We start from the raw sequence: 20,678 nt of genomic DNA on the forward strand, positions 1-20,678 counted from the left end.
AAAAAATCTTTTGATTTAATTTCAACTTGTTGGTTTGGTCTGACCTTCTAGGAGCTTCTTCCTTTTTTTCCTGCCTCTCTAGCAAACATTTGCCTTCTCTGTGGTTAAGAGGGGCGGGGAAAGTCAGCCTCCTTTGCTAGATGTAATCTGACTCCCTCTCCCATTTCTAGCCCACAGGGAAAAAAACAGAAACTCACAGCCACTTTGAAAACTGACTTCCCAGCCCTCCACCAAAGGCGGGGAGGCATTTCTTCACACACTGGATTCATGAATATTTGTGAAGAGCAAATTGTAGACCTTGGTCGTTGAGGGGATCTCTGATAAAGCTACATGGTAGTTTAGGATGGACTGAGGGGATTACCTTGATGGCATTTTGTAAGTGCAGAGGATGAATCCCAGTGACTTTGACTTCTTGCCTTATCCCTATTGAGCCACAGCATCAAGTTTACTGTAGCTTTGAAATCAGACACAGAATGGGCTAACATTTTGTGTTAAGTTCCAAGTAGCTACACTGTTCTTGTTCTTTTGGGTAGTTTTCCAAATTTGTATTACGGTTGCATCCATTTCTCCATGTGACATCCCATGTTATGAATTTCAGAATATAAAACATTTATATAGCATTGGCCCCATGTTCTGTGTTGCGCCCCCCCCCTCCCCCGGAGGAAGATACCATGGACTGAAAGAGTGAGTGACACTGTAGCTGTCTTTTGGTGGATTTCTTCAGGGTTAAATGGGTATACATTTAGTCCTGGACATATTAAAATCTGAATGTAAGCCTGAAAGTAGTGTTTAATGTGTAAACTATCTGTCAGATGAAAGATACCAGTCTGCAAAACTACCACTGATTTTCCTTTTAATATTATGCTAAATATCATAGAATCTGTGCTGCAAATTGAAGTCTTAAATTTTAAATGAGCTTCAATTTTGTTTTAGAATCCCATCTACTCATAAATGGGGTTGGGGAGAAATTGGAGGTTATATTATACAGATGCTGAAAACTGCAATCATGTTGGCTGCATAACAGCATAATAAGGCAAGCCCCTTCAAAATTAAGCCATTGTATGCCACATTTGTTTAAATGTTTTTTTCAGAAAAGATGATAGTTCTGAAGGGATGTATTTTTTCCCCATACATAGATCTTTTTCACTGCTTTGAAAGGGCAAATAAAAACAAAGCAAACTTTTGTCACTTCCATCCCTCAACAGAGACTGGTTATGTAACTCAAAGACACACACACACCCTTTCATTTTTACCTAAAGCATTCACAATTTCAAGCATTGTCCAAGAAACAGACATTATGCAGTTTGATATTTCCATAGGCCATCTAGAAACACCTGTCATACCTTCTGTATATCAGTGTGCCTTCTCTGTGTCTGGTTGGGCAAGTGGTCTAAATTTTTTTTTTTAGGAAAACATTCATTGGAAAAGGCTTAGTGAATGCACATGTCCTCATAACTTATACTTGAAAAAAATGAAATGAAAACTTTAAGATTTCAGCAATACATGAGTACGGAATGAATTTTACCACTGATGGCAAGACCCTGGAACATTTGTGATCTTTTTGTTTACAGAATATAAGCCCCAAAGATAAGAAATTAAAGGTGTATGATTGTGTGCACCAAAAATTGGTTTTATGCTTTCAGTATCTTCAAGTTCCAACAATATTTTAACTTTTTATAACTTGCCAAATTTAAGTTGAATTTTATACCCATCTGAAGGTAGATTCTGTATCAAATTTCAGGCTGATGGGAGACATTGTCTTGATTTCATGAGATATAGAAGTCCCATGCATTGTAATGGTAGAATGTTGGAACTCCGATGTGACTTACTAAAATACAGGTGCCTCCCATGCTTATGTAATAAATGACATATAAAATGACATAAGGAGAGCTCTGATGTATTAGACCAGTGATCCGTCTCGACCAGCATTCTCTTTCACTCATGGTCCTTTTTATATGGAAGTCTTTAAAATACCATGAGAATCCTAAGATCTGTGAGCTACATTCAGTGAAAACATTATTTTCCACTTCCCCCTGTCTTCCTGAGCCCTGGAAAAACTGATTCTTAGGGCCAAGGGATCTACAGGAACAGCATGGGATGCAGTGTATTGGGATACATCTCAAGTGTGAAATTGTGAACCTCTTCCACACATAATCCCAGACTTCAGCATGGGCAGATGTATTCTCTGCTCACACAGGGGCACTGTTGGATCCAACTAAACATTTTTGATTATGGGTCAGAAAATGGATTTTACAAACTTATGAGTGAAGAAGGTGTGGGGCTTTGTTTTAACATTAATTGAGATTCCATTTTATAATAAGCTGTATTTTAATATTTCTAATTAATGTCAAAACCAGGTCTGAAAAAAATTATTTTAAAAAGGCTATGCATTATTTACTCTGACTTTTTTCAGGATAAATAGGTATAGATTTAATACTGGATATATTAAAATCTGAATGTATGGTGTCAGATTTCTTCATAAAACTTCCATTTAGGAGAGTAGTCACATACTAGTGTTTTGAATTGTAAGCCTGAAAGTGGTGTTTAGTGTCTGAGCTATTTGTTGGATGAAAGATACCAGTCTGTGAAATGAACATTGATTTTCCTTTTAATGTTATGCTAAATATCATAGAATCTGTGCAGGAAATTGAAATGTGTCTCTTAAATGGAAACAGGCCATCCTAAACGCAGATTCTTGAAATACTTGAATCAAGTCAATAGCTTTCTTTGAATGGGTTTACTTTTGAAAGTCTCATTGCACAGAATAATAACTGCTTCTTGGTTGTGGAAATAATGACCTTTCATTTCAAAAATGTATTTAGGCACGGTAGTGAATTGCTTGTGTATTTAAAAATGATGAACATTTCGCTAGTGCTTATTCTAAACACTTCAAGTATTTCACATACAGTAAGAATGATTGTGAGCAACTATATCATCATGTTACACATGTGGGAATTTAGGCTGTCCATATACTGCCCAGGTAGAGATTCTCTTTGTAAGTCTTGGGTTTGTGCATGTTTCCCTACCGTGCATATAACCTTAATGAGGACCAAGACCTGTGTGCATGATCCCTGCTTCTCACTTCAATTTATACTCTGTGTGTGTGTGTGTGCCATGTGTACACATTTGGAATGCACCCTCCTGTGACCTCACCTACTACATTGGTAGTGTATGTACGTGAACAATTTCTAAGCCAACCCTGAAAAGAAAGGAACTCAATTATGGCTCACCTTGAATGCATCAACATATCATTGGATATTGCCTGAGTGTTGTGCTATAGCAGTAACTTGCAGCTGGATAGGTTTGTCTGCACAAGAGAATCCAGTTGCAAATTAATTGCTTTAGCACACCAGTTGCATAATATGCAGTGAATTTGCACCTTTAAGACCAACAAAGTTTTATTCAAAATGTAAGCTTTCGTATGCATGCATACTTCTTCAGGTGAGGGGATAGAGTAGATTCAATTCCATTGAGAGTTTTATGTACTATCAAAAGACAAATAAGTGGGTTCTAGATCAAATCAAGCTTGACCTCTCCTTAGAAAGTAAAATGACTAAACTGAGGCTATCATTGTTTGGTCACATTATGAGAAGACAATAATCACTGCAAAACACAATAATTCTATGAAAAGTTGAAGGCAGCAGGAAAAGAGGAAGATCCAACATGAGGTGGACTGATTCAATAAAGGAAGCCAGGGCCTTCTGTTTGCAAGACCCGGGCAAGGCTGTTAATGACATTTTGGAGGTGATTAATTCATAGTGTTGCCATAAGTTGGAAGCAACTTCACAGCACTTAATACACATGCATGTTTTTGTAGAGAGCTCTACACTGGAAGCTTTACAAGGTTTCTAAAATGAGATTGTTTCACAGATATTCTGCATTAAACATTGCCATGTTGTTTCATTAGTACATCTGCTCTGGAATGCTGGCTGAGTCTTTTGGATCTTGTCATTGAACCACAAGTGAGTGTGCTCTAGAATGCGCCAGACATTCTGCTGTGTATTACAAGAAAGATAGCTAGTGACAGGGCGGCTGATTTACTGATCTGCTTATTATGTAACATCTAGCAACTTGTGCCCCCCCCCCAAAAAAAAGGCTGTTGGAAATCACTGTATTAATAGAAAAATTAATTTTGGATTAAAAGTTTATTATATTATTGTGATAGACCCTTTCTTTACACTGAGAGGACATACACAGACTTATTATTTTGAGGAACCAAGTTTGTTTTGAGCTGTAAATCTTTCCATCAGTTATAAAATGGTCTTAGGGTAGGAAGTGTAAAGGCTTTGCATTTGCTAATGTGAGATAAGTTATGTGGTAAGAAGCACACTGTGATCACTGACTGAGGTATGAAAATAAATAGTGTGTAAATAACACAGAAGATTGATTTATTTACAAATTGGTTTTAGAGAACAGAGCAACAGCACAGGTCTATAGATAGTCAAATGAAAAAACTAGTTGAGGGACATAAATTTAGGCTAGTTATGGCTTCAGAGTGTGGTTTGAATTCTCGTTTATACTTGCACTGATTAGCCAGCAAAATATATTTTTTTCATACATACAGGATTCCACCCATGCCTGCCTATCCTTTCCCAGGAGTCAGACAAAATAGTATGTCAGCTTATCACCAGAGTCAAGTCTAACAAGTGGGTACTCTATCCTCTCCCAGGGTTAGAATTGCACCACACTACTGTGCTACCATACAGAGCCATTCATCAAATTGTTTTCCTTTTTTGCTAAGGCAGACCCAGAACCATGACTGCCCTCTCTCTGAGGCAGATATGAACTAATTGCTCCTGTGCTTCCCTCTAACATTTAATCGCTCCTCTGAAAGGTGATTGTATGCTGAAGCAACACTCCTGCAGGCTCAGGGACGAAACAGCTGAGTGGATGTTTTTCTTTTCAGGGTAGGTCAGCCTCCTGTCCATCACATATTACTAAATCACAGCATGTGTGCATTGTTAAAACTGGTATACTTCGTAGTATATCAAGTCAGCACACACATGCCCTAATTTAATACTGTAACAAAATTTTAATCCAGTATTTATTTAGTATTTTTAGTTTAGTTATGAATAATTTATGAGTGGGGAGCAAGGATGAGTCTGGGGGGATGGACCCAGCTTGCTGTAAATCAGGTAGCTATCAAGTGGCTTCCTGTAGCCTACTTCAAAGGGGCTGGTCCAGCATTTTGTGGGGGGGCCTGGAGCCCAGATTTTCCTCTGGTCCACAACTTGGGTTGAAAAGAAAGTGGCCAAAGATGGTGTGCTATTCTGGAACTATGTCTTCCAGCACAGTGTGACTGTTATCTTTTCCTCTCCCTATGGACTGGTCCCAACTCCAGGCACAATGAATGATTCTAGACTTCTGTTACACAAATACATTAGAACAGTACCGTTCTAAGTTTTCCTAGAACAAATAGTTTTACAGGTCAATGCTGTGGTTGGACAAAATGATATAAAAGTCTCATGGCCTTGTGATTCTAGTGGATTGCCCTTCCAGAATATATTGGATGATTGCTGAGAGTGATTCTGTGCTTTTCTACTCCTTCCTGGTGAATCATATATAGCAGTAATTTATTATTATTTTATTTTAGTAAATTTCTATTCCGCCCATTCCCCGTAGGTTCAGGGCGGAGTACAACATATAATAAAACAATAAAATACAATAAAAACATTTTAAAACAGACAACTCAACAGCACTCAGATTACCATGATATCACATATTGCCCAGCCTAGCCATCTCACATCATGATATCTCATAGGGATGGCAGTTTTTATTCCATTTCCTGTCACAGATGACAGTGCTGGCCGGGGAGGCCAACCAGATCAAGAATAGACTCCCTCAGCTAAAAGCCTGGCGGAACAGGCCCTACAGAATGCTAATAGGCCAGGTAGGGCCCAGATCTCAATAGGGAGCTGGTTCCACCAGGCTGGGGCCAGGACTGAAAAAGCCCTGGCCCTAGTTGAGGTGAGGTGGGTGTCTCTTGGGCCGGGGACGGCCAACAGGTATTGGGAGGTCGAACCTAATGACCTCCTGGGCATATATGGAAAGAGATGGTCCCGCAGGTATGTTGGTCCCAAGCCGTGTAAGGCTTTAAATGTTAGCACTAGAACCTTGAAGCGGATCTGGTACTTGAGAGGCAGCCAGTGCAGACTGCAGAGCGCCGGCCGAATGCCCACCCTTAAAGGTGGTGCAGTCAGCAGGTGAGCTGCTGCATTCTGCGCCCGCTGCAGTTTCCAGATCAGTCTCAATGGTAAGCCAGCGTAGAGTGAGTTACGGTAGTCTAGTCTGGAAGTGACCATTGCATAGATCATTGTAGCCAGGTCCTGGGGGGATAGATATGGTGCTAGCTGCATCATCTGCCCAATATAACAAAAGGCAGACCTGGCAACCAACGTGATCTGGGCCTCCATGGAAAGGGAGGCATCCAAGGTCACTTCCAAGCTTCTCACCTTTTGAGCTGGCACCAATGTGGCACCGTCCAAAGCTGGGAGCTCGATGCCCATACTCACCCCACCCTGACTCAGGTATAGGACCATGGTCTTAGCTGGATTCAGCTTCAGCCGGCTCTGTTGTAACCACCCAGCTACAGCTCCCAATGCCTCGGACAATTGGTCAGGGGCGGCGACCTGCCGGCCACTCATCAACAGATAGAGCTGAGTGTCATCAGTGTACTGGTGGCAACCCAGCCCAAAACCTTGGTTAATCTGGGCAAGGGGGCGCATATAGATGTTAAATAATATTGGTGAGAGAATGGCTCCCTGTGGCACTCCACATATTAGTGGATGCTGCAAGGAAGTCTGCTAGCCAAGCACCACCCTTTGTCCCCATCCCCGGAGAAAAGAGGAAAACCATTGTAAGGCCACCCCCCGAACTCCAGCGATGGTGAGGCGGTAGGTCATAAGGTCGTAATCAACCATGTCAAATGCTGCTGACAGATCAAGAAGTATCAGCAGCGCTGACCTGCCTTGATCCTTAATCTGGTTCCATTGGTTAGTAGTACAGCTTTCCTTTATCCAGACTGTCACCTTTGAGTTCCAGTAATCTTAAGCAGCATTGCTTAAGTTGTCTTATTGTCAGCAGTCTGCACATGGGTTGAGAAATAATCTAAAAGTTCTGTGCTAAAAAAGCTGCTTACTGTGTATGCACTTTCAGCATGCAGAGGATTTGAATGCTAATGCTGCTTTTGGACATGCAGGATTAATAAGCAGATGTTCCACACCTAATAGCTGCTGCATATGCAGTAAGAAGTTCTTAAATTTGCATTGCCAATATGAAGTGTTGTTATACGTAAAGATTTCTCTATTTAGGATTCAGCTAAATGTAGGTAAGATCTGAGATCCAGCTACATTATACATGGATCATCAGATATGTGCAGGTGGTTAACTTCTGTTGTATTTATAATTTTTAAAAATAATTTGGCACAACAGACTATTTTTTAAAATCCTAACACCTCTGCGTACTCTATGTCAGTGGCCCCCAACCTTTTTTGTCCCAGGGACCAGACCCAGGGCTGGCTGGCCCACGGCGGCCCCAGAGCTGGTGGCCGCCCCCCCATGGTGCCTCCTCCTCCCCCCGTTTCCTCTTCCCTCCTCTGCCCCACCCCCGCAGCTTTGCTGCCCGCCCCCGCGCAGCCTCACCGCCTGCTGTTTTTACCAGGGAAGATGAAGTGCCATCCAGACTGACCTCCCCCCCCCCCCCCCCCCCGCCGATCAACTGATCCAATCGGCCGGGAAAACCACGGCAGCACGGCTGTTTCAGCAGTCACTTGCTGCCGCTGCAGTTTTCCTTGCTGATTGGATCAGCTGATTAGCAAGGGGAGGAGGTCAGTCTGGAGAGCGCTTCATGGCACCTTCCCTGGCCTTAAAGTGGTATAAACAGGGGACGGCGAGGCTGTGTGGGGGAATGGGCGGGCAGCTGCGCGGTCCACTTGAAAACTAGCCAAGGACTGGTCCTGGTCCGCGGCCCAGGGGTTGGGGACCCCTGCTCTATGTGATACTTGTTTGTAGTTTCCATGTGACAGGTAGGGAGACTGTCTTAAATATCTGAATGACTAGTGTGATGGCATGACATCAATTTTAGTGCATCATTACATGTGACTGTTTCCCTTAAACAGGCTGAAGCACAAAAACTGAATGAATAAACTTAGATAAATTATATGCAGAATGAGTCACAATTGAATAGTTGGTTACTTTGTTAAGAAGGATACTCGAATAATAGTAGATCATACACAGAACATAAATGATCAGGAAAATGCCCAGTAGTCCTCCCCCCACCCCAAGAACTTGTGAAATAGTGCGAGGCTGTGTGGAAAAATGCATTGGAAAAATGCAGGGCCCCCCCAAAATACTTTTAACATACCCCTGATTTCTGCCCTGCACTTTATATTTTTTCCTAGTGCTACATATGAAGAATCTCTTCAGTTTTAGTTGCCACTTGTCATTAAAGGTATGCATGTCTGCCAGGGGATGGGTGGGCTGTGGCATTCAAGAAACTAGTGTGCAGACCCAGCTTTCACAGTTCTTTAGATTCCAGCCTGCATCTTAAGAAAGATTTAAACAAGTGGGCGCCAGTAATTAATATGATTAAAGACACAGAATGAGACATATCTAAAGAAAATATAGGTGTTATTCTGTTAAAGTAATAGACTATTAAGATCTGAGGGTGGCAGATTCTTTAAACTTGTAAAATGGTACTATAAATATGAAGAGCAGCAATTCTTGATTGAAAGTGGGACATGGTGGTGTAGGTAAAGAGATAAATTCTAGGATAAATATCAGAACACAAAAAAGACATGAATTATCAATTTAGTGTTTTCTCTTTTACAGGTAAAATATCCAGAAATATTAAAGCCTTGAAGGGGAAAAACTTTTTCCTATTTTTTTAAAAAATATAAATATATGCAACACTAATTTTCCTATTTTGCTGCTATAAAAATGTAAAATGCATAATTTATAATGAGTTAACATAAAATGGTATTAATTGGCATATGGAGCAGAGGTCCATCAGTGGCTATTAGCCACAGTGTGTGTGTGTGTGTGTGTGTGTGTGTATAGGCCACTGTGTGAAACAGAGTGTTGGACTGGATGGGCCATTGACCTGATCCAACATGCCTTCTCTTATGTTATGTTCATATTTATTAAATTTAAATACGTAAATATGTTTTCTACAAGCCAAATCTCCAATACACCCAGTAATAAAATGAGAGCAAGCTGCTGTACTCTATGCTATCTTAGCATAGCTCATTCTTTTCAAAAGGAAAAAAAAAACAGGGTCCCCCCCCCCATTTCCCAAAATTTCCATTGGAAAAACTGAAGAATAAGGCCTCAAACTTTCATTTTATACAGCATTTCACTAATTTCAAAGAAATATTTCAGGGGTTTTTTGCTTTTACTCCCAGAAGTTTCTCAATTTTTCCCATTGGAAAAATGCAGGGGGCCCCCAAAATAATTTTAAGATACCCCTGATTTCTGCCCTGCATTTTATATTTTTTCCTAGGCATTCACATTTATGTTTTCTTTGCACAGAATAAAAGTCTTCCAAGACAAATTAACACTTTGCTGTAGCTTTTATTAATATGTTACTTGGTAACCTGGGAGCTGACTTCTCATGGGCAGATGTTTTCAGCCATTGTCCCTTTAAACCTCCATGGGATGCCTAAATGGATTTTAGAATTGCATTTTGATTTTAGCAGGATCAGTAGGTCTGTTCAACTTTTAATACGTAGAAGTGAAATGAGGTGGGGGCGATATATTTTCTCTGGGGCAATAGCTAACATTTGTTAGCTAATGAAGTAGCTAATATTGCATTAGATGCCTTCTGCTGCTGAAATATGAACTGTTCTTCCATTCTGATGGAACATTATGATCACAACAGCTACTAAAGTTTAACAATTTAGGAAATGTGAAGCAGATGACTTTATTATTGGTAAGGACAGAAGAGAATGTCAGAATTAATATACGCTTTCTACCTTGGTTCGGTGTGGGGTTTTTATGCAGGGCTCTTGTATTTTCTAAAATAATCTAAATTTTCTAATTTTGTCACAGTGTATAAGTCTCCAGAATATGAATCCCTTGGGTTTGACCTGACAGTTGAGCGATTAGTTTCAATTGGATATCCTCAAGAGCTGCTCAATTTTGTCTATGATCCTGCATTCCCAACCAGGTAAATGGCTGTAACCTCCTCAAGGGTTTATTTGCTCTGTACTGTTTTAATGACATAGTTTTAGCTTCCACTTACACAGTTTTATATGCAGGTGATGTGGGCAGATAATGTGTCTTGAAAGATCCACTGACTTGACAAGTGACTTGAGTAACCAGAAAACCTACAAAATATAAAATGGTGTAATAGGTTTGCCCATATACTAAGTTATGTAATGAATATGTTTAATCTAATACAAGGCTGCTAAAAATCTTTCTTGAAATGATTTAAAGGACAAAAAAGTGTGGTCATGGGGGTTCAGAAGGATGTATTTTCTTAGGCATTTCCTTGTAGTAGGGCTGCCGTCACCACTTCCTATTCCATTCTTTGCTGTGTTAGAGGCTATTCCTGAGGACAGTTTTGAAAGCAGCTTTCTAGCTTCTTTCAAAAAGTGGACCTTTGGAAGCTTCACTGCATGTGTGGCACTCTGAGCACATTTCTTTTATATTCTGGTCAGTGTTTACCACAGTCATTGATGAAACAGATTAATGCCTGTAGCAAAAGCTGAAAAAAATTGAAAGCTCTTCATTGAAAGATGCTGAAAAAATTAAAACGCTGGCACCTTACCATAGGCCTACTTCATATTTTTGTTTTTCAGGTGTCTTACATTCACAGTTATTTTTCTGTTTTTGATATATCACAGACAATGACTTCCCTTGTAAAAAGGAGGTAGCAGAATTTTCACAGTGTATTATGTAATGTTTCAAAAACAAGTGTGTAGATAGGCCTCAATAAGTGGGTAATGAAGGGAAGAAATGGAAGGGCCAGCTGGGTGAATACTTTGTGCCCAAATCTTTGTGCATTCCCTAGTATGTATTCATGCTGCTGCAAAAACTTCTGAAAGTTAGTGGTGAAGTAAAATTTGAGCAAGTATCAAAAGCTTGTGCTTCTAAACTTACGATGAAGTAGTGATGCTGCTTTACCTGCATCCAGGGCTGTCCATATGATTATCCATGTGACAGTCCAAGTTCTGGGCCATATACTTGGTATCAGGCTGTAAGGCCTTGGTGCAGAAAAATAGGATCTATTTAGTCCATACAAAAATGTATTCAGTTTTTTCTTTGTCTGTGTTAATTGACTAGAGCAGGGATTCCGTACCTTTTTTGATCTTGGAGACGCTTTTGGACTTCTGATACAGCCACAAAACCCTGGACTAGAAAGAAGAAAATATAGTAATAGTCTTAGTTTGCTTGTTTGGCTGCCTCCTTCTCAGTCTCTTAATATTGAGGGCCAAGCTACAAGTTATGGTAGGAGTAGGGTGGCTGCTCAAAACTGCCTCCCTATGTAATATTTTCACCTCTTTCCCAATTACATGTTGATTTACTTGCCATGATGTGAACTCTTCATGTCATGTGGTTCCCCATCCTCTCCCACTAGTGGAAGCCAGTGATGCAGAGTGCTGGTGAGGAAGCACACTATGTGACTGTTGCATCATGGGTAAGTGGGAAAAAACTATACATTAGAATCATCGAGTTGAAAGGGACCTCCAGAGTCATGTAGTCCAGTCCCCTGCACAGTGCAGGAAATTCAGAAGTACCTCCCTTCTACACATACCCAATGACCCCTGCTCTAAAGCCAAAAGATGTCCCCCCAACCCTCTCCAGGATCCCTGACAAAACTGACCTGGAAAAAAATTGCTGACTGACCTCAAAGTGCTGAACAGCATCTCCCTGGGTATGCAAGAAGGGGCCATGAAAACCAAGCACGGATGCTACCCTTCCTGCCCTCCCTCTCATGATCTGCCTAAGTTCACAGAATCAGCATTGCTGTCAGATAACCATCTAGCCTCTGTTTAAAAACCTCCAAAGAAGGAGAGCCCACCACCTCTCAAGGAAGCATGTTTCACTGAGAAACTGCTCTGTCAGGAAGTTCTTCCTAATGTTTAGTTGAAAACTTTTTTTGTTTGATTTCAACCTGTTGGTTCTGGTCCAACTTTCTGGGGCAACAGTAAACAACTCTGCACCATCCTCTATATGACAGCTCTTCAAGTACTTGAAGATGGTTATCATATCACCTCCCCACATTGTGAGGAGAAAGGGAAGAATGTGACATAGAGAGGCTATTTCTAAGTAAGTGCCCACTAATCCTGCTCAATGAGCTGTAATTTTTGCTCAGTGGTAGACATGGTAGAAGTTCCATATGGAAAAACATGAACCAACCCCAATTACAAGGATAGTCTTCTGCAGTCTTCTCTACCCAGGTACTTTTCACCTAGCTGAAATGACTTCTAGTACCTGAGCACAGCTGTGGAGGAAATAATTCAGGAAAAGAAGCTTTGGGGATAAGCTGCAGGCTGGGGAAGATCTTTACTCCTCACTTGAATATCCCTTTTTGCTTTTAAAATCACATTCTATGTGACTGAGTCAGTTCTTGCTGCTGTCACAACTAGTTCAGCTCTTGCTGTTTATAATCAAGGCTCCTCTGGAAAACCACTTAGATGATAAATGGCAGTTAACTCTCTCTGTAGACTTGTTCAAAAGGGTTTAGTTTGCAACACTAGTAATATTAGCATTTCAATATGTTCAAAGTGCTTTACATAAATTATTTCATAAATTATTTCTTCAGCATCATTGTAAGCAATTAGGATAAATGTTTACTAGTGCTTAGTGTTAAATGGACAAGTCTTTTTATGGTGAAGAATACATGGGGAGATCCTGTCTTGGAGTTATTCAGTGACTGGGCTGGGTGGGAGTTCTTAAATTTTGGGTTTTCAAAGCTATGCAAGTGTCCTACTAAATGTGTAAACCAGCCTACCTGTTTAGATAAATGAGTAAATATAACAGAATAGATCAATTGTATTTTTAAACCAGGCAATGCAGAATATTTTTTCCTCTGCAGCTAAACAAAAGTTCAATGGGACTCTGTCAGCAAAGTGTCCTCCTTAGGGTCAGATTCTAGTTTGGACAGAACATGATAGAACTGGCTCAGGTATGCCATTCCAATAGACTATCTTTTTAAGTCTTGCTGTTTGTCACTTCATGGTATAAAATTCTTATATCCTTCTTTGCATTTCTTTGATAGAGGCCTGGTGTTTGATTCCCTTTATGGAAACTTGTTAAAAGTTGATGCCTATGGGAACATCCTAGTATGTGCACATGGCTTTAACTTCATGAGAGGGTGAGTACCATAGGTTTATGGCACTTATTTCAGGAACTTATGTAGCATTTGGTTGTTAATCACATTCAATATTCAGCATAGCATCTTCCAAATGGCTGTAGCTTGATGCTTTCCAGTATATCCTGCTAAATTTGGAAACCCTGTTATAGAAACTCAAGAGAATGTGAGAGAAATATCTGTGTAATTTCATTTGCCTATTGCAGTATGATGATGAGACCTTCCATCATATCATACATATGCTAGTGTTGGAAATATTTACAGTTTGAAATGTTGCTGAATGTATATTTTAAGGAAGTATTAAGATTTAATTAATGAATTGCATGCTAGTCAAAATACAGGCTTATGTTTTATTACTTTGATTCTTGTGTAGAGGTTCAGGAGGGAGCACAAAGAAGAACTGAAAGCAGTAATTATTGCTTGAGTTTTGTATATGTGGCCTTATATCAGGGGTGGCCAAGGGTAGTTCTCCAGATGTTTTTTTTTTTGCCTACAACTCCCATCAGCCCCAGCCATTGGCCATGCTGACTGGGGCTGATGGGAGTTGTAGGCAAAAAAACATCTGGAGAGCTACCCTTGGCCACCCCTGCCTTATATGAAAGGGAGGTATATCACAGAATAAGTCTTGATGTTGTTTCATTTCTAACAGCAGTGTTTTTAAAGGCTGAATTGGCTTATTGATCTTTTTGGCCTCTGATGAAAGTTGCCACAGAATTGGGAAAAATGACTGTGATCTCACTGACATCCTTTAAGTACCATCTTCCCTTGCCCTTTATTATTTTTTTTAGGCCAGAGATCCGAGAGCAGTATCCTAATAAATTCATCCAGAGGGATGACACTGACAGGTTTTATATTCTAAACACTCTGTTCAACCTACCAGGTGAGACCCTAAATGAAGGAGGTGTAGGGCAAATTTTGTACTTTGACATTGTTCAGTATCAAAGTTGGAAATATCCTTTTGGCTTCTATTAATTGTGTAAACCTCTCCTTCACTTAATGATTAATGTTGCTTTTATTTGGCTTTCCTTCCTTGCAGAAACCTACTTGTTGGCTTGTCTGGTTGATTTTTTTACTAATTGTGACAGATATGCAAGGTAAGTGTGTAATTGTACTTTCTGGCGTACTCAGCAAGTTCAGTGCTAGCCACGTGCCGGGGGTGGGGAGGCACCTTGAAAGAGCCCCAGGAGCCCGCTCTTCACTGTTTTGCCAGGTTGACAAGTTGGGAGGGAGGGGAAGGTGCTGCGCGGAGGGGGCGGGGCCACCAGAGCGGCGTGGAGATCAGGGCTGCCAGAAAAGTGGTGGCAGAGAGAGCGGGGACTGCCAGGGGGGCCCTCTACCCAATTTTTTTTCCCGTTGACCCTCCCCCCCCACTAGAATTTTCTGGCTGGAGGCCTGTTGTTTGTGTTGGTTGGCCTTGCAATTTAATCATTACAGGATTTTCATGGTTTTATTATTTAAGGTGAAAAATCATTGACTTAGGTACAACTGCATGTGACACTGTGTTTCTGTGACTGGGATTTCATACATAGAAATTGGCCCTAAAAAGGGGAGAGAGATATGACTGAAGACTGCAATGCTAGATAATTTCTTTTCTTAATATGCGATGTTATTTTCTGAGTTTGGAAGCTTTGTTTGTGCTTCCCCCCACTTAAAGTTGTAGAGTTGGCGACGGGGTGATCAGGGCACCTGTAAAACATTAGAGGTATATACCACAGCACCAAGGCCAAATCCAGGTTGGAGTCTGCTGTTGATTTTTAGGTCTAGATTAAATATCTAGAGTTTCAATCACAGCACTCCAGCATTGCACCGAGTATAGCCCTTTAAGTATGTAAACTTGGCTGATTAGTGACTGGATACTATTGTCTACTCATAAGCTGTGAAATCATAAATAATTCCCCTATGGTGCTGGCCAAATGGAGTGCTCCCAATAGCTTAGAAATGCACACTATGAAACATTGGCCCATCACCCACCAACCAGAGTCTGTGGCTTCCCATTGGCTGACTCTGCTCTCTCCTGCCCACTGCTGGCCTGGGGTAGTTCGAACAAGCCGTCAAAATGCTACTGTCACCTTGGGCACACCACAAAGACACATCTCCACTTCTCCATGTCCTCTCCACAGAGGGGATTACAGTCTGCACAGTATGGGGTGGAAGACCAGCATGAGGGACTGCATGCAGACACAACAGACTCCGAGACCCACCACTGCCACTTTCATGAGACCCCCAAAGCTCACTCACAGGGCACACAAAGCCATCGAGACACCACTGCAGGCACTTCCCTCATTTCCAGGATGCTGCCTCCAGAGCCAAGAGCTTGTTCTGCCACTCTCCCCCCACATCCCAAGGACTTCTGAACCGCCAGAGAGCTGTCACTAACACAGGGGCCTTCCCTACCTTTCCAAATCCAACACTGCCACCATCACTGCTGCTCTCCTATGCCCTCTGAGATGGCCTGGGAGATGGCCCACTCTAGCGCAACCTCCCAAAGGGCTTTGGAGTCCCCACCATCCACAGCCCTCTGCTGCAGCCTAAAGAGCCCTCCAAAATGGCCTGGCAGTAACCGCTGGCCCTAGCACTCTCCTGTGGCCTCCCGAGCCCTCCCACAGGGCCTCGGAAATGGCACTGCCCAGACACCTCTCCTGCACCCTCCTGAGGCCTAACAGAGCACTCGGGAGACCTAGCAACCTTCAATGTCACTCTCCTGCAGCAACCTAAGCCCACCCAAAAAGCCTAGGAGATGCCACTGCCACCAGTGCTCTCTTGCATCCTCCACAGCCCTATGAGAGGGCCCGTGAGACAAAACTGACCTAAGCATTCTCTTGCCCCCTCACAAGCCCTAGAGAGGGGCTGGGAGATGATGACAGTGCTGTCCCATGGCAACACAAGGCCTCCCAATGGGCTCACAGTAAGAGAATCGTAGAATCATAGAGTTGGAAGGGGCCATACAGACCATCTAGTCCAATCCCCCTGCTCTATGCAGTATCAGCCTAAAGCATCTCCAACAAATAATCATCCAGCCACTTTTTGAAGATTGCCAATGAAGGGGAGCTCATGTGGCCAGAAAGTGGTGCAGGCTGTACTGTGGCTGTCAGCCAGGTGATGGTCAGGTGCAGGGTTCATGCCACATATGGGGGGGAACACTGGGTTAGCAGGGAAAGCTGCCACAGCAAGGGGGGAATACCAACAGTGTGGGATGAATGGCGATAGCAGGGGGCTGGCAGATTCTTAAAGCTAAGAGGGGAATTGGAGAGCACCCGGGGTCCGGGGAATACTGCATGAGTCTGGGGAGTTAGCTTCCATCCTGTTCACCTTCTGTCATTCTTAAATCCCCACCTCTTGTTTGCATGTTCTTCAAACCCAGCATCTTTCTAGTACCCATTATATTTATTGTCGCAACAGGCATTCTTTCTAGTATAATACGTAAGAGCTTCCTGCTGGCTTCCATGAGACTAAACCCTACTAGGGTTTTATAGCTAGTTACAGTGTTGCAAATTCCAGCTCTGCAGGAGTTCTGATGCCTCTTGAACTCTTCTTACTGTATAATGTCTCCGTACTTTGTTCCTTTCTCTCATAGCTGTGAAACAGGGTTTAAAGATGGAGACCTCTTCATGTCCTTCAGAAGCATGTTCCAGGATGTGAGAGATGCTGTGGATTGGGTTCATTATAAGGTGATTGAAACTTGAGCCTTTCTTTTCACTATCTATTAGTGTAGCTAAACCTCTTTCTAACTTCTGAATAAAGATATCATAATATGAAATTTTCTCTGCTATCCCATGGGTAACTATTAAATGCTAGCTAAGGACCAATGATATAATGAACAAGAAGTAGAGTGTTGAAGACATGGTTCAAACCTTACTTCCACCCTACTTCCTACTCCTGTGTTCCAGCTCCAAACATTCACATTCATGTTTCAATAGCTTGGACAGTTTCATATCTGGATAGTTCTGCTGTGATCCTTCAGAGAAGCTTGTGCCAAGGCCTTATATTTATACTCTGCTTTTCTCCCTTAGGAGCATTTTGTATATAGTAACTTCTGTGGGTGGAACTGCATAACCTACCTTCAAAAAAATCATCTGCTCTGTTTATAGCCTCCAGACTTAATTATGTGTATCTGGATATTTTTGGTTGGAAAATATACCCCCAAAAGTCTAACCAGTACTTTTGAGTATGTTCCATTCAGCCAAAACAGTATTCAGGATTCCAGAATACCAAATATAAGCTCCTGAAAAAATCTGGGAATATTTGGGGTTGCTATTTTAAGGCTCTCAGGATTGGCTTTCTCCCATTTCCCAGGATTCCTTGGCAGTGGGAGGGAGGGAACGGGGGGGGGGATGGAGGCAACTGTCCCAGCCAACAGAACCAGATGATAAAGGGAACACTTGAACTGTCTGCCCTATGATGATGATTCTCAAATCCCTTCATGACCATGGCTGCTGTGTGGGAGTAGGCCAAATAGGCAGCCGCCTAGGGCACCACCTGGTGTAGGGAGCACCACCAGGCGTCCCCTCTCCCCGTGCACAGTGTGTGCTCCTTAGAGCCTGCCTTCCCCAATGGAAAGCAGACTCCATGGAGCACAGATGCTACCCGGCCAATTTTGCATTCCCTGGGTCTGTTACAGACCTGGGAAACGCAAAAGCAGACGGCACCTGCACAGTGCGCTCCTTGGAGCCCAGCAGGGATAAATTAACTAATTGTAAAAGCTGAAGAAGAGCCAATTACGGTTTCTAAAAACTGGCTCCTGTTGAAGCTGTATGCTGCCACTCGTTCTTCCTACTCTACTTTAACAGAGCCATGGGGTGGGAGCCATAGGTCAGTGGTAGAGCATCTTTCTCACATGCCCAAGGTCTTGTTCCTGGCACCTCCAGCTAAAAGGGTTAAATAGAGATGGGCATGTGAAACTCTTGTCCCTGGCACCTGCAGCTAAAAGAATCAAGTAGTATTCTCACAATTTTTATTGCGTAATCTCACAATTTTTTTTAAAAAAAAATGTAAAATAAAAAACAAAAAACTGTAAATTAAAAATGTAAATAGGTTCAAGTTTCTTCATTTCTCCTACAATTCTGTTTTTTAAATTTTTTTTTTTTGGTGGGGGGGCTCACTAGTGAGCAGTTCGCTAGGGCATTGAAAGCTTTAGCCCTGACTTTGAGTATAGGCAAAAGAGGATAAAAGCAGCTTGATCCCCATTTAAGTGCTAGATTTTTTGTAGAGTGCTGCTGCTGGTCTGTTCTGCTTTGGATTTCTACTGCCTGCTGCCTTCCTGGGAAGATCTTATTTTTCTCTCCCTACTGGACATCTTCAGGATAGAATTTGTTTCAAAAAATTATTTGAAAATTTTCTGGTTTTTCACTTTTGCTGGAGGGGTTATAATGTATGTGGGGGAGTCAGCCTTTTATTTTCATTCTGGTTCTTTTAAAATAATTCCCCTTCATTTTGTTATGTGCTACTTTTAAAAGGATTTAAAAGCCTTGTGTTTGGTGCTCTTGTCTTGGCTTGTGATGGAATTTTAAATGCTTTGCATTTTCTGTATTTCCAAATACTTTTGTGCTTTTGGGGGGTATTTTCCAAGTTGTTACTGCTTTAAAAAGTTTATCTTTTTGCATTTTTCTGGTCCTGGTTTTATAGTTGTTCCAGTATAGTTGTTCTAAAGATCTTAATATGTTTTTGGGAGGGAAGAGTGGTTTCATGAAGTTTTGGAATGTTCCTGTTGGTTTTTAAAAATTTAATTTTTGCCACAACTTCAGAAGAAAATTTCTGGTTATGTTTTGTTAACAGTTAAGTGTAGGTATGGGTTTGGGTATTTGAGAAGACTCAGGGTTGGTTTGGCTCAGGTTCTGTGGTTTGACATTGGTTTCTGTTGAGCTTTCCACATTGGCTTCAGGTTTGGCTTGGCTTTTGCAGTTTGGCTTTTGTTCTGTTTGGCTTGCAATGGTGTCCCTTGCTTACACTGGTATCTCTGGTATGATGTTGGTTACGTTGGGCTTTCCACATTGGCATGTGTTTTTGCTAAGGTTCTCTGGCATGATGTTGGTTCTGTTGGGTTTGTTCTGTTTTCACTGGAAGCTTTTGCCAGTGGTTGTGCTTGTGTGATTGGCTATCAGATTCTTTGAATTTTTTCCCCTTGTAAGAAACAATGGAAACAAGTGGGCTGGCTGGGGGCATCTTGTTTACAGGTCTGTAGAACTGGATCCCTTGGTCCAAATCACTTGAAAATTAGGGGATCTTTGGTAAACATGCTGTGATGGACTGGGAAGCAGTCTGAGTGAGTGACAGTTGAGACTGTGATTGGCTGACTGCCTCCATGGTAACCAATGTAACAAGTTAAAGGAGGCAGGAGAGGGAAATCTCCTGAGGTCCAGTTTAGTTCCTGTGGAGTTCAGACTGAGAAGTGTCTGAGTGAGACTGCAGAGTGGGCAGTCTGAGACAGAGCTGGCATTTGATTAGAGCTCTTGTCTGTTGAGAGTTTCTGTTTATGAGAAGGGGCTAACAGCTGCTCTTTCTGAGAAGACTCTCAGAGTTGTAGCATAAAGTGTCACAAGGCAGAACGAGGTTAAAGACTCCGCAGAGGAGTTCTGTCAGAGCCAAAGGGGTAAACTTCTGGTTCTAAGAAAGAACACAAAACACACACTGTGAGAGGGACAAAAGGTTCTTGTGTCTGTGTGAAATTCCAGAAGTCAGACAGAAATCCTAGCAGTGGAAGGGGACTTGGCACAAGTGTATGAAGTGTCAGTGTGAAGGGCCTTCAAGGGTGTCAGAGTCCAGGGTATAGCTCTTCAGACAAGAGGATACCTAGTTTGCTAGGGGAAAGAGTCAGTGGTGGGAAGTTTTTACACAAGATCAGTCAGTCTTCTCTGAGGAAGTGAGATAGTGTGTGGAGATCTTTGAAAAGCCAAATCCATCTCAAAAGTCTTTTTATTTATGAGTGTTATCCAGTTAAGGGGAACATGGTTTGTTTTATATAATAACAGCCTGCCAACATAAGGAGTGTTCTTGGATGTCCTAATTTGATGATTTGCCTGCCAAAGATTTTAATATACGAACTTTTGATATTATTTTCTCCCTTCCCACCCTATCTTTATATAATGAAACTTATTATTTGTTGTGATCTTAAAATGCTATCTGTGCCATCATTTATTTCTGACAAAATTAATTTTGGTTCTCCTTAAGTACTGGGTAAAGGTGTGACAGGATTCAAAGTGGTCCCCTTTGCCCACTGACCCTAGCTCCCTCACACATGCATTACTAGGTTCCCTACAATTTTGGTGTCATTTGAGTAAAAAATAGCCACTCCAGACTCTCTTCTGTGAAAAAGTCCCCTGTAGGAAATAATGAAACCTGAATAGCCCCAAATAGACCCCCATACCCCC

The 20,678-nt window shown here is 41.8% G+C and overlaps 1 protein-coding gene across 8 annotated transcripts in view; it reads left to right on the top strand.

Moving 5' to 3' along the window:
• The window catches only part of NT5C2 (5'-nucleotidase, cytosolic II), a 122,270-nt gene that overhangs the window by 63,365 nt on the left and 38,227 nt on the right, over window positions 1–20,678 (top strand). For 4 of the 8 annotated variants that reach the window (XM_060241739.1, XM_060241741.1, XM_060241742.1 and 1 more), the window contains 5 exons: window positions 10,047–10,164; window positions 13,222–13,317; window positions 14,103–14,194; window positions 14,351–14,408; window positions 16,889–16,982. In XM_060241739.1, the coding sequence (XP_060097722.1) occupies window positions 10,047–10,164; window positions 13,222–13,317; window positions 14,103–14,194; window positions 14,351–14,408; window positions 16,889–16,982 (458 nt within the window). Of the gene's footprint in view, window positions 1–10,046; window positions 10,165–11,577; window positions 11,638–13,038; window positions 13,129–13,221; window positions 13,318–14,102; window positions 14,195–14,350; window positions 14,409–16,888; window positions 16,983–20,678 lie in introns of all 8 variants that reach the window. The other 4 variants (XM_060241747.1, XM_060241746.1, XM_060241744.1 and 1 more) reach the window with 3 other exon arrangements.

The sequence above is a fragment of the Heteronotia binoei genome, chromosome 6 (assembly GCF_032191835.1).
Source record: "Heteronotia binoei isolate CCM8104 ecotype False Entrance Well chromosome 6, APGP_CSIRO_Hbin_v1, whole genome shotgun sequence".
NCBI lineage: Eukaryota > Metazoa > Chordata > Lepidosauria > Squamata > Gekkonidae > Heteronotia > Heteronotia binoei.